This window comes from Aphelocoma coerulescens, chromosome 4 (genome assembly GCF_041296385.1).
Source record: "Aphelocoma coerulescens isolate FSJ_1873_10779 chromosome 4, UR_Acoe_1.0, whole genome shotgun sequence".
NCBI lineage: Eukaryota > Metazoa > Chordata > Aves > Passeriformes > Corvidae > Aphelocoma > Aphelocoma coerulescens.
In genome coordinates, this window is record NC_091017.1 from 25995905 (window position 1) to 26009025 (window position 13121).

The 13121-nt window shown below is 41.6% G+C and overlaps 1 protein-coding gene across 5 annotated transcripts in view; it reads right to left on the reverse strand.

Moving 5' to 3' along the window:
• Positions 1 to 2861: 2861 nt before the first annotated feature.
• The window catches only part of LOC138109557 (endomucin-like), a 30805-nt gene continuing 20545 nt past the window's right edge, over positions 2862 to 13121 (reverse strand). For 3 of the 5 annotated variants that reach the window (XR_011150573.1, XR_011150574.1, XM_069013174.1), the window contains 2 exons: positions 5832 to 5894; positions 2862 to 4601 (listed from right to left, as the gene is read on the reverse strand). Coding sequence is in view for 1 of the 5 variants with exons in the window: in XM_069013174.1 (XP_068869275.1) it covers positions 5836 to 5894 (59 nt within the window). In the remaining 4 variants the exon portion in view is untranslated. Of the gene's footprint in view, positions 4602 to 5831; positions 5895 to 11404; positions 11596 to 11739; positions 11846 to 11983; positions 12082 to 13121 lie in introns of those variants that run through there. The other 2 variants (XR_011150571.1, XR_011150572.1) reach the window with 2 other exon arrangements.

Sequence of the window (13121 nt, forward strand, 5' to 3'; positions counted from 1 at the left end):
GCCATGGGGGGAGAAGATCACAGAATGATTTGGGTTGGAAGGGACCTTTAAGGTCTTGTCCAGCCCTCAAGATGAAGCAAAGACAGAGGCACATCCACAGGCACGGCCAGCACAGCCAGCAATAAACATGTTTGTGGTAGCAGAGAGGTTTCTGTCCTTGTTCCAGTGCAGCCTGATAGGGAAGTGCCTCTACTGTGGCTCTCCACCCAGGGAACATGCAGAGTGGATGTGAGGGAGCTGAGAAGATCCTTCAGCTGTCTATGCTGAAAATTTTGAGGGTATTGACATTTCATGTCAGCTGCACTCACCAGGGTTAATTAAAGTCTGTGTTTTATAGATTGTCCTTGGCCATAAACGGAAAAGCTGCCTCAACTGGAAATCAATAGAGCAATCTTTAAGCTCTTTTATTTTATTACATATAGGGTTCTAATTGGAAAAAATTGAGGGCCGTAATTAATGGTGCCAGAGAGGTCCTGAGATGTATGTTCAAAGCGTCCTGAGGAGAGTGCTTTGCTGCAGGCAGCGTGCTGGAGATGCCCAGCATGCCGGGGCACAGCATTGAGGCCAGGCTCACTCAGCGCTGGTGAGTGAGCTCCCAGGAGCACTGCAGAAATCCAACAGCAAATCAATAGCCAGCACTCTGCCCAGAAATTGAGGGGACGGCTGTGAAGGCAGTGCTGTCACCACAGGGCACTGCAGAAAAGCCATATCTGCTGGCTGCTGACAACCAAGGAGTGTCACAGATGCTGCCAATGGCCTCCCTGTCCCGAGCCAGTGAGACTGATGTGCTTTATGCCTTTCTCTAAGTCTACTGTGCACTGGTATGCAGTGAAATGGTTCACCCCTCTTCAGTGGGGTGGAGTCATTCCAAAACCACAGGTGCCTTTGGGGCTTATGGAAGGTGAAGTATCCTGACAGGGCTACTGCTTTCCCTTGCAACAGCCTTGCTGGCAGGCCATACAACTTTCCCACAACAAACAGGCCAAGGAATATTTTTCATTTAAACAACTTTCTGAGCAGTGCCTGTGAAATAATTCTGTCCACAAACAATGGAGTGTCAAGGATCAGAATCATTCCTGTGATCCAATAAGCAGAATAAACCCCAGAAGACTGGCCCATTCACAAGCAGCCAACATGAGGCCCTCGGCCAAACGTGTGAGAATAAAATGTAAGTACTTAGAAGGCTAATAAGCTGCTTGTGCTTGAAAAGCATTTCATGCCTACCTCTTCAGCATTTACCTTTTAGAAATAATTATTTTCAACTTTTCTATGTTGTTTTTCTCATTTCTAGACCTTTTCCCTGTAAATAATGACAAAAGCATTTTTCTGTCTGTGAGTCAGATAAGTTACTTGATACAGCATCTTAGGGTAGAAAGCCAATAGTCAATAGACTGTGCCACATGGGGTTTTTTGTTTGGTTGGTTCTTTTCCTTCAGTGCCCACTTGTCTTGTTTAGAGCTGGGTCCGAAATCCCAGCATGCTGCAACTGGTCACTCCCAAAATATTGCAAAGCTTTTTACTGAGCAGGGTTAGACTCTGGGAAGAGCTCAGGGAAACTTTTCTGTGCTTGAAAACAGTGACTTGCTTTCCCAAGTTGAGCCTGAGATAAGCAGTGCTGAAAACACTTTCTCCTGGCAAAACTGAGCCCTGCACACTTTGCTGGCAGTGATTAATGATACCCCAAAGTCTTTGCCACCCAAATACGTTCTTTAGTCTTGGATTGTAACATGTAGATCAGAATTATATACTCGACCTACAAACTTGTTCAACAAGTAACTCACGAGCTGAACTAATTTGTAAGCAGATCCAGTTCAATTACATTTCTGTGGGCATGTTCATTCCACAGTGAAGTGGATGTCATTTACTGCTTTAGCAAATTAGGACACAGAAGCTGAAGAACACAAAATTTAAATAGGACTGTCCACAGAGGATTTAACCAAACTTTAGTGAAAAGACTTTTACAAATATAGATCCATTTTCCTGGTATTCTCATACAGACGAAACTCACAGTGGAGAACCAACTTTAACTTTTGGGGGCTTTTTTTGCCATACTAGTGGCTAGAAAAACTGTAGTGGCTCTTTTAGACATGTATTACAGTGGAGCTGTTGAGCCAGACAACCTGAATTGATTTTTCATTTCTTTTTCATCTACCTGATCCATTGCATGTAACTTCTTTAAATACTGAGCTCTCTCTGCAGACAGTTCATCACTTCCCATTAAAGCCAATTCCAGCACCTCCAGCCCTGCAGAAGTGCCCCAAATATTCTTTCAAATCCTTTCTGTGCTTTACAGATATCCTTCAAGCAAATCTGTCTTCTCTCCTTCATACCAACATTAATTCCCTTGTGATTTTTAACAAGCATGGAAGTTCATATGTCTCCCTTTACTACAAGTTTTGTAATTTCAGGGGTTAAGAGGATCTCAGGCTCTTATTTCCGCTCTCCACTAAACTCACCTCTTTTACTTGATACACACTCAGCACAAGTCAGTCCCTTTGAGAGATGTTTCCCAGCCTTCTGATGAGTTGGTTGTCTGCCGTGCCCCTTATCATGAAGGGCCCAAACACCTTCCCTGTTTTGGTGTTTTTCACTTTTCCAGCATCAGGATTTGCAGAGGCCTGCTCTCTCCCCATCACTGATTGTAATGAGGAGGAGTTTCCACTTGCCACCTCCAGCATGCCTTCTGCAAGGTTTCATGGCGCTCCTGCCACCACCATGCCCAGAATATCTAATGCCTGCTCTCCAGGCTTGTCAGAAAGGGTCCAGCTCATTCTGTGATACAGGAATGTGGAGTAATGGACAATAGTTGTGCTAGACACGGGTAACGGATTACATTTCTGCAAACAGAAAAGGATAGCTACTTAATAAAGATAATACATTTTAATAGGCAGTACATTTTTTTTTTCTTGACGCAACATGGTATTTTCTGAAAGTATTTTGCACAAAAACACAAACAGGTATTTCACAATCTTTCTCTGCTTTTTTCTACTGTCCTTTCACTGTACAACATACCACAAAATATCTTGGGTTTTTAATCAACATGAAAATCCACAGTGACTGCTTTTTTTTTGAAGGAAACTTCATCAATCAGGAACCAGAATAGTTGTAGATGCCAACTAGCATATTTCAGATGGCCTGACCTTTCCAAAGTAGGCATCCAAGACTCCTCTGCTCCTGAAGAACACAAGTGATCCAGGAATACCTGAATGAACCACGTAAGTTCAGCTGAAGCATGGACACTTGTTTGTTCCCCATCTTTGATCAAGCTTCATCAAAAGTCTTCCATGGTGCCACTAAGACAGAAGATTGTCAGATCCAACAAAGTGGAAGTAAGAGCAATGGCCAAGCACAGGGAAAAAAACACTTTTCAGATTTGTCTATAGACATGAACTAATAAATCTGCTCAGTCTCTTACCATAATGCTGGGCAAGTTTTAATATTTCAGAGAAGGAAATTGGAGAGAGAAGTTCCTCAAAAGTGTTGCATCAATAGGTAACAAAACTTAGATGATCATCCTGGATCGTGGTCCTACACTTAGACCAACAGTTGTCTTCTTTCAATTTTCAATTTAAAAAAAAGTAATTCTTGGAATGCTACCAGTCAGTGGATTGAGACTGAGCAGATGCTCACAGTAATATAACTTTCAAACATTTATAGTTCTAGAAAGGTAGGGTACATGCAGATAGAAGCACTACTTGATATTTTGGAACTGCCAGCTCTGTACAAATTAAGAGCTACTGTAATTAGCACTTGAAACACTCTCTAAACTTCCAGAGTTATTCAATAACCCACAGGAATCCAATGCATTACTCAGAACACAGGGACGAAGGTTCATCTGTGAAATTGCTTCCCTTGCTGATTCCCACTGTGTGCCCCAGGCTATATGGGAGTCATATTTGTAGCACACATAATGCAATTAGCCAAGGAACAGGTGAAAACCAACTATTGCCTGCTACATTACAAGGATTATATTCAGTAATTTACAGAATTTAAAAGAGCCTCAGTGCAAGGTATATTCCTCCCTTCACAGAAAACAAGCACACACTTCAGCATCTCAGCCGGGCATCCCACCCTGTAAACATTTGTGACAAGCAAAGCATGTGCTACAGTGAGGAGTCTCATGGAAAACACTGAATTAATTTTCATAGTGGCTGTTTGCCCAGTCCTGTTTCAAGGGTCAGGCCCTGTTTGTATTCTGCTACATACAATTAAAAGATCCCTAGCTACCATAAGTTCAACAAAGTATACTGACATATTCCTTCCTCTGTGTGCAGAAAACATTTTTAGTAGCTACTATGCAAACATCACCTAATTTTTACATTATCTTCACCCTTCTTCTTTTTACATTCTCTTCAACCTGTTTCCCTGCTTTTACTATATGTGAAAATAATAAATATATATGATATACCAGTAATTAAGCCATCAAAAAATTACATGTCTTTCCAGAAGGGAAAGGAGATGCTTGAGATTTAGAAGTCAAAACCTGGCCATTAACACAAGTGCCCTGATGGTAAAAAGCTTCAGCTGCTCCACATTTCCCATTGAAATGCAACTTTGGTGGGATGTTCCTGGATATCGTGATAAAACAGGCTGCTTCACATCTGAAATGACAAGAGTATCTCAGGATTATTATTCCAGGTAAGGTTGTTCAGGAACATAAGAGCAAGCTAAAATGGAAGACACAGAATAAATCCAATATGGGTTAGACAATAAGGATTAAATTCATTGTCCAGGCCATTGTCTTGCATCCACACATACTGAACCACCTCTGGGTTTTCAATAATGTAGGCAAAACTGCGTTCTGCTGCTCTAATTCAAGGAACAAAGGAGGTAATTTTGTCCTTTTTATTGGCATCAGGAAAGCTCGGTCTCTGCATGCTAGAGGAAATGAGAATAGGTCAAAACCATCAAAGATGTTCCTCACATCTCTGGTCAGCCAGGTATTTCTCAGTGGAGGGTGATGGGACCCATTCTAGAGGGGCTTCATCCTACAGTGCTGGTGGGAGGCTGGGCTTTGCCAGAGCCTCTGTTGGGTCCATCCCACACATGCTGGGACACCCAGCTCCTCAGAGCATCCTTCTCCCTTACCTCCTGCTCTACCCTGGTCACATAGGACCCTTCCCACAGCTGCTTCCTTCTCCCTCAGCAAAGGACCACAGCTCTCCACAAGCGAGAGAAGCAGCTCCATGGGAAGTGGATATTGTGGTGCCTGAGAAAGCTTCATACATGAAGGACAATGCAGTGCCCACATCAAAACCTGGGTTTCAGAGGTGCTCTGATGCTCTCTGCCCTCTCACACATAAAAATAGCATCCAGCACTTGCTGTGTATGTTAACCACCAAGGATTTCAAGAGGTAATAAACTACCTCAATCAAAGTGCTGGCTTTTTTCATGAAGTGAAAAAGATTCAGATTTTTCATGGAAAAAAAAAGGAGCAAAAAATTTCTGGGTACCAAATATTTTTTTTTAATAGGTATCTGCCTTTAAAAATCTATTCTTTCTCACACAAACAGAAAGAAAATTCACTCAGGGATTTACATCCAGGAAATGCTGAACAGTTAAAGTCACATGCTCTTGCCTATATAGGTCTGTCTCTGGAGCTGGAAGCTTCTTCAGTTTGCCTGTGAATCTGGTCACGATGGTGTGCTCAAGCTGAGCTTTCTTTAAGACATTTTTCCTTGAGGCTGCTGCCAACTTAAGTCATTGCTCTTTTTGGTTTGCATTTTTAACCCTTTTTTTTAGTTATGTGGCACAATACTGAGACTAAAAAGTATTAAAGGGACTGACAATCACTAATGTTATGGGATGGAAAACAAAGGCTATGAACTTACATATTTATTGCTGAGATGTGAAGAGTTGCCGAGTTTTATTCTTCCCATGAGATGAGTGCTCTCCTAAGAAACAGAAAATATATTTGCATCAGATAAACATGGAAAGACAAAAGGACCAATGAGTCTAGCAGGAACACATCACTGACCACTGTACAAACCAGCCAGTCTCCTTGTCAGATTTACTTAATGCCAAAAATTGTTCACACGATAGATTTTTAGTACTCTTCCTAGTTTATCGATTATCTCCCCTGTGATTTGCTCAAAAATGGTGGGTTACTACCACAATGTATTTTCCAAGGTTGAAGAGGAATAAGACTTTAATTAATTTATAGCTATGATTAGAACATTGAACTATAAAAATAAGAAGATAGAACTATAAAATTAATTTTTGCCAGTAACACTGACATCAGCTCAGTTCCTCCAAAGCAGAAGGATGAATATTTAAGAACTTCACACAGTTCTCAATCCTCCTTCCCTGGAGAAGCAGAGGCACTACCAGCAGTTACAGGCAGGCAAATAAGAATCCAGATGAGGACGTGTTTACAGATGTCCCGTTTCCAAGGGCATGACTCAGGAATGGCAGTGGAATTACTTTGTGTCAGAGATTTGTACATGGAGATGAACAGGGAGTGGCATTCACAGACTGTCCAGAGCCACATGGAGATAGGCATGAGGGTGGGAAAACCCAAATGCCTCCAGGAAACTGCCTTCTGCCTCCCTGCTCACCTGCAGGAGACAATTTAATTCCTCATGCACACATGAGAGGCAAGGAAGTGATGTATTACATTCCAGGAGAAGTGAATATGTGTTAAAAAGCTACAAATGATCAAGGGCCTGGGGTTGCAAATTGTAATACAAGTTAGGATTATAGAAAAATTCACTGATTAGGCATTTAAATGATTAGCAGCCAAATTAAATAGTTGCACTCCTGAAGAGAATGGAAAAGACTTATCAATAGTTTTCCAACAGCTTTTCTTCACAGCAAAAAAGGCTCTTTAATTTAGTCCAGCTTTTTGGAGATGAGTACAAGACTTGGTATCTGCTAAAAACTGTTCAACAATAATGTGCTGGAATTGTGTTCACTTCCCAAGGGTTCAATTTTGGAAAAAAATATTTTAAAGTAATTTTGAAGTGTTGCTAAGATAGAGCTTCAGAAGTTCTGATCATGTCACATTTCAGGTAGAGAAAAGGGAATCACAGGTTTCTTCTAGGAAAAAAACTGAAACATCTTAACAAGGCATATTTTTTGTTAGATAAAAATCTTGTTTTGAAAAGCTAAAATAAAGCGAACCAGTTCAAATATTGCACAGTTTTATACTAACAAAGGAATGATATTTTCAAGAACGCTCATTTCTTTTTCAGTTCTTTTCCCCTTCTGCATGTCTCTACTTTCCTTGCTTAATATGTAGAAATAGAAGATTAAATAGAGAATGAAAGAGAGAAGTTGGCAAAACTATTTAAAAAAGAAGGCGATGGAGAAATTAATTGTGAAATATATTACCATGCAGAAGATACTCAATAGTGGTAATAAATATCAGTACTTTTCTATCAATTCCACTCTCAGCTGTTTTTTCTGCAGACAGATTCACATGGAAGCACCCCAGGAGAATAACATGTCTAAGGGCAGGCTCCAGAGTCAACGTAGCTCCCTGATTACATCCCATTTATGCCACTAGACCTTGGATCAGAGTATGAAATGGGCAAGCAGCGTTGGCTGCAGAAGGCAGAGTGTTTGAGTGGTACCTGCCCACAGCGGTAGCCAGGCCAGGGAGGGTGACTCTGCCTTTCTGCACACCCTGAGACTGCAGCACACAGACACTCACGCCCTATCCAGATTTCCTGGTGCTACACACTTTATCCCTGGAACAGTGAACAGTGTCCCCCTATAATATCAATGTCTGGTGAGGAATGGATGCAGGCAGGGATGCTCTATGTTGCTTTGCACTTCCAAGAGGGCAGGAGCCTGCAAGACTTGTGAAACGAAACCAAGTTATGGCTGCTCCATGGTTGCAAATATGCCTGAAGATATTTTTGTCCTAAGGTCTGTGATCATTAGTGCCAGCCAACAATTCAGTGACGATGAGACAATGATTATACACTGGAGAAGAAGTGGTCACAGATGCTCTCTGTTCAAGAGATAAAAGGGTAATGGATGGATTTAGATACAGGGCTGCAGTATGCCCGGAGACTGCACAGAGACGTGTCCAGATCAGTTTGGGAGTTCAATGGTTCAGCAGTTTGATGTTCTGCTAAATATCCAGATGCAACTCAAAGAGCAAACCAAGAAGAACATTCAGACTAGGTGCAAGTAAGAAGACATTTATATTGATCTCAAAACAGCCTTAACTGACACAAACAGGTTCCAAGACTGAAAAAAACCCAAACTTGCCCCCAAACCATCACCCACCAAAACAAATGGGTTAAACCTTGCTTCCCAGAAAGGAAATGAAAACTAAATACTTGTGTTCAGTAGCTTGTTAGAACAGATGGCATTTTAATAGATTGAAGAAATTATTTCATACTGAAGTTTTTGGTGACTGAGAAAATAGAGGGTGCACTGGAGGTGCTCAACCAGTCCAGATAGATTACCTGGATCCTTTGAAGGCTGTCACAGAATCATAGAATTGTTAAGTTTGGAAAAGACCTTTAAGATCAAGTCCAACCATCAACCCAGCAACATCACCATGTTCACCACTAAACCATGTCCTCAAGTGCCACATCTACACATTTTTGAACACTTCCAGGAATGATGACTCTGTCACTGCCCTAGACAGCCTGTTTCAACAACATCCCTTTTTGTGAAGAATTTTTCCCTAATATCTAATCTAAACTACCTTGGTGCAACTTGAGGCCATCATTGAAAGAGAAAGGGTGCAGTTCCACAAAATATACCAACAAGAGCAAAATTGCTGCACAACATCGTCAGTGAAAAACTGGGATTTTATTTATTCTGAATTATGCATTTAGAGAAAGATGATACACAAACTCTAGTTTTGTGCAGCAGGAGATGGAAGGTATCAGGAGAAACCTGAACTGTCAGCTGCTCACTATATAGGTATTCAGCATCTTGAATAAAGGTATTGGTTGCTGTTCTGATATTCTGATCCAATTTGATGGATAGTATGGCAATAACTTTCTGATAATGGGTTGAAAATTCACTGTACATTTGTCCACCTTGAAAAGTAAGTGTGCAGCCTCAGAAAAATGGGAGATGAAGGGAACTGGAAGAAAGTATTTGGTGCATTTAAAGTGCTACCAACTGCACAGCTGCAAGTGCTACGTGACCCCCTTTACCTGTGGTCCTGCCTTGTGACACCTCTCCTGATGGAGGAGGAGTTGTGGGCTCAGATAGGTTGGCAGAGGGCAGTGAGAAGCCAACCTCACATATAACACGCACTTCTACAAAAACTGAAAGAAATGATGCACAGTTTGAGAAAGAGGCCTTAGGCAGAATATTTGGAAAATGAAGTCAGATACTGATGTGGAAGTTTTAGCTGACATGCAAAGCCTCACATTACACCTTTTATTCTCCCTCTCATACTCCAGTGTTGCATCTGTTTGTTGATTTTTGTCTGAAATTGGATTGCAAAAACAAAGACATAGGCATCATGAGGTCTCTAACTATTACTGTCATATAACAGACAGATCTCTAGTCAAACTATCAGGTTCATTGCTGCAGGAGGCTGCAGATATCACAGCAAACCAGACAAATTTGTGGAATTAATAGCCACTGAAATCTGTGAAACACCAAGGATACAAAGTCTGATTCAGGATGTCTCCAAGCCACGGACTGCTGAAAGACTATGGTGGAGGACAGGCTATTGGAGTCCTTTCCTGTTTGTCACGCTTCCTTTCACACCTCATGTGATCCACCCTCAGTGACAGGATTTGAGGCTACATAGATCCAAGGTCCGAGCAGGTACAGCTGGCTCAGATGATGGTTTCTTAGCCTCAGTACTAAAGGAGTCAGTGCTGCAGCAACCACTACAATACAGCACAGGTCTTTCATACACACAGCCTCCATGTGGCTACCCTTTGAACACTTCTGCTAGAGCCTTGGTCACTGATCCACCCAAAGAAATTGGCAGCGTAAGCACTGGGCCTGATCCGATACACCCTGCACACATTCTCCTCTAAAACAAGGCCGTGGTTCAAAAGGATAAAGATAAGGAAGACATAAAAGAAAAAAAAAACAACTTTTGTACTCATAAATCCTCATCCTTCAACGTACTTGTTTTGAGTTCATGGAAGGTAGACTGAGTACATGGATACTGAGGGCTGTTCCAAGCTGAAAGATAGCCAGGAAAGAAATAGTGCTGCAGTGAAAATGCAGGGTTTTATTCCTAATTAAAATTTCACTTGTGCAGTATTTGTTTTGATTTTTCCCTCACAAATATATCCATTTCTAACTATTAATGTTGCATCCTGATGCCCATGTACCTGAATAAGTAATGGGTACAATCAACTGAAATTACAGATTACAATAAGGTCAGTTTTGAAGCTCTGAAACAAACATTTCTTTGTCTCACCATTGTGGAAGGATATTGGATTAATCTCACTACAACTGGCCCTCTTCCCCTGCCCCTCCACATTTGATTCAGAATCTGAATATAGTATTCAGAATACACACACACTGCAGAACATCATGACATAAAAGAGAGTACAGACTGAGTACTATGAGTACAGAAAGCCTTTGACCTGGGTAAAGCCCTCTGACATTATTGGGAAAGCTGGAAGAAAAAGGATGTAAAAACAGTCTTTCACATAAAAAATAGGTTGTACCGCATCTCAAATTACATTGTCTGTAAGAAAGAAATTAATTGTGCTGTTATTTCACTGTAATATCTGCTGCTGAGAAATTGCTGGTAAGTGGCACTCAGGTTTGGAGCAAAGAATTAAAGCAAGCTTTCCATAAAATCTGATTGCAGAAGCCTATCTTTTATAAAAGTATAAAACTACCTCTGCAGACACAGGGAAAAAAATGTCTGTTTTTACCATGCTGAAATAAAAGAAAGAGGGGTGTATTACAGATGCTGGAGAACAGCATTAACTGGGAACCAGTAGCTAGGTTTGATGTGGGCCAGTGGGTCCAGCACCTGCAATGTACTGCAGCTCCCCTGCCACACACTTCACCATTTCCCTGCAAACTGCTCCTCGCTACGGCTAGCACGACAGAAGGATCTGAAAAATTCCCCATGGCAGAGAGAGGGTGTGTGGAAAAGTTCAGGTGAAGGACAGGAAGGCAATTGCTGCCGAATGGGCAGCAAAGAGTGGGAGGTGGCTCCCTCATGAGGAGCATCTCAGAAAACTGCAGGCTGTAAAGTCAGCAAATGCTTCACAGGGGAAAACATCACCTGACCCTCAGCAGTCTGAATCTAAGACTGCTTTAAAAACCCTTGAAAATATGCACAGCTCACAAGTCAAATTAGAAATACAGCAGGAAGCATATGCTGTTTTGACTACAGTTTGACTATGTTTTTGACTATGGTTTTGTCCAAAAGTTTCAGCTGGAAGTGTGTGCAGTCAGAACTTGGTGGTGAGAGTAAACACAAACAGAGTCCAACCACAAGCTGTAAGGAGCTAAGAAAGTTTATTCCACAGTTTCTGTGAAGAAAGAAACACAACTTCAGGCTATTATACAATACAAGGTTAAAAAAATAGAGTATCAGAAAGTGAGAAAGAAAAGGAAAGGGAGGGAGGTACTTGACATCTTTCTCTGTTGCAAGGCGAACCTTTCCTACAAAGCGGCATCTAGGTGTTCTACCTGCAGGGGGAAAAACATAAGACCCTGAAACTACATCTCAGAATAGGAAACAGAAAAAATCAGTATCATATCCTACATTAGCAGGACCACCCACTCTTACTGTTCCTAAGCATGCGGCATGCCAGCAGACTGCTCTTCACTGACCTACACTGCTTATCTTGCAAGTAATTGGAAGAGGGAAGGGAATTTCCATTGACAGAGTGTCTCATCTAGGGGGTCAGATTCTTCTGCTCCTAAAGACATCTGGATCCTAGATATAAAGAAAAAGAGGTCAAAGTCCCAATGCATGTTGAGAAACCTCATGGCCCACTATGGAACTATACCCCCTCACAGGGGTACATTTCCCTTGGTTGGGTCCATAATGAGGTAAGCCCCAAAGATTTCTTACCTTCTTAAATGTCACGGTCTGTGCTTAGATGTACTCAACATAACAGGAAACAAGGTCTGCACCAGCTCCTGATTTGTCCCATTGTTCCAAAACCACATCTGTGGTTTGATGAGTGGGGCAGAACAATTAGTCTCAGCATTTGGAGGGTTGTGGAAAGCAGTGACAAAGACAATGTCATCCCACCACATTGTTTCAGAACATCACAGGATTTTCCATGTCCAAGCCCTAGCACCACAGTGGGTTGTCTTGAGGTACATTCAGTTGAAGAAGCAGATAACAGCTCTAAGGCCATCATTCCTGTTGAACAGCAGCAGCTTTTGGAAGAGATGTGGAGCGTATGGAGAATGCAAGTTTTTCTGCTTCCTCGGTTCATGCTATCGTGCACTGCACTGCCATCTCAGAGCACCTCTAGGTATTAAACGGTCTCTTTCTCCAGCACGATTGCAGTAGGTTAAAGGGGTTTCAAATGGACCAGGTTAAGTGTCTCCCAAATATCCATCTTTGCCTGGTACGTTTTCTCATCTCTGTTTAGTAGCAACACTTGAATTTTCATTTTTGTCCACAATTGGTATCCTTGGAAGCCCTAATGCAGACAAGTACCACAGACCCTTCTCCAGCCTCAGGTGCCTTTCAGCAAACTCAGTGCAGAACAGGCAATACCCCTACAAGCCAAGTAAGTCATATCCTACTCTTTCACCTCAAAACAGCTCAGTCTGGTCATAAATCACGCTTTATTGGATCAGCTTATGCTTAGGTGCCAAGATTATACCCATGCCGGAAATATTATGTCACCTGCACATCCCTGCAAGACTTTACATTGAATATTGAACTGGTGTGCTTCCATTAAAAGGCCTTTCATACATTTTACCTGCTCTAGAATAGTTATTCCAGGCAAGGGCCATAAAACAAAATTGTCAAGTCATTACTCAGGTATCAGTACTTCTATCACGCATCATACACCTGTATGGAGTAGCCTTACCCAATTTTCTATTTACTATCCTTTCTGTAACTGAACAATTTTCATTCCTTGATGTTTTTCATCAGTCCTAAAAAGGTGATCAATACCCTTGCTGTTTCTCAGTGTAATACACAAGAACCCTTACAGAAAAAGTTAGGTCTGTTTTCAAGACAGGCAATA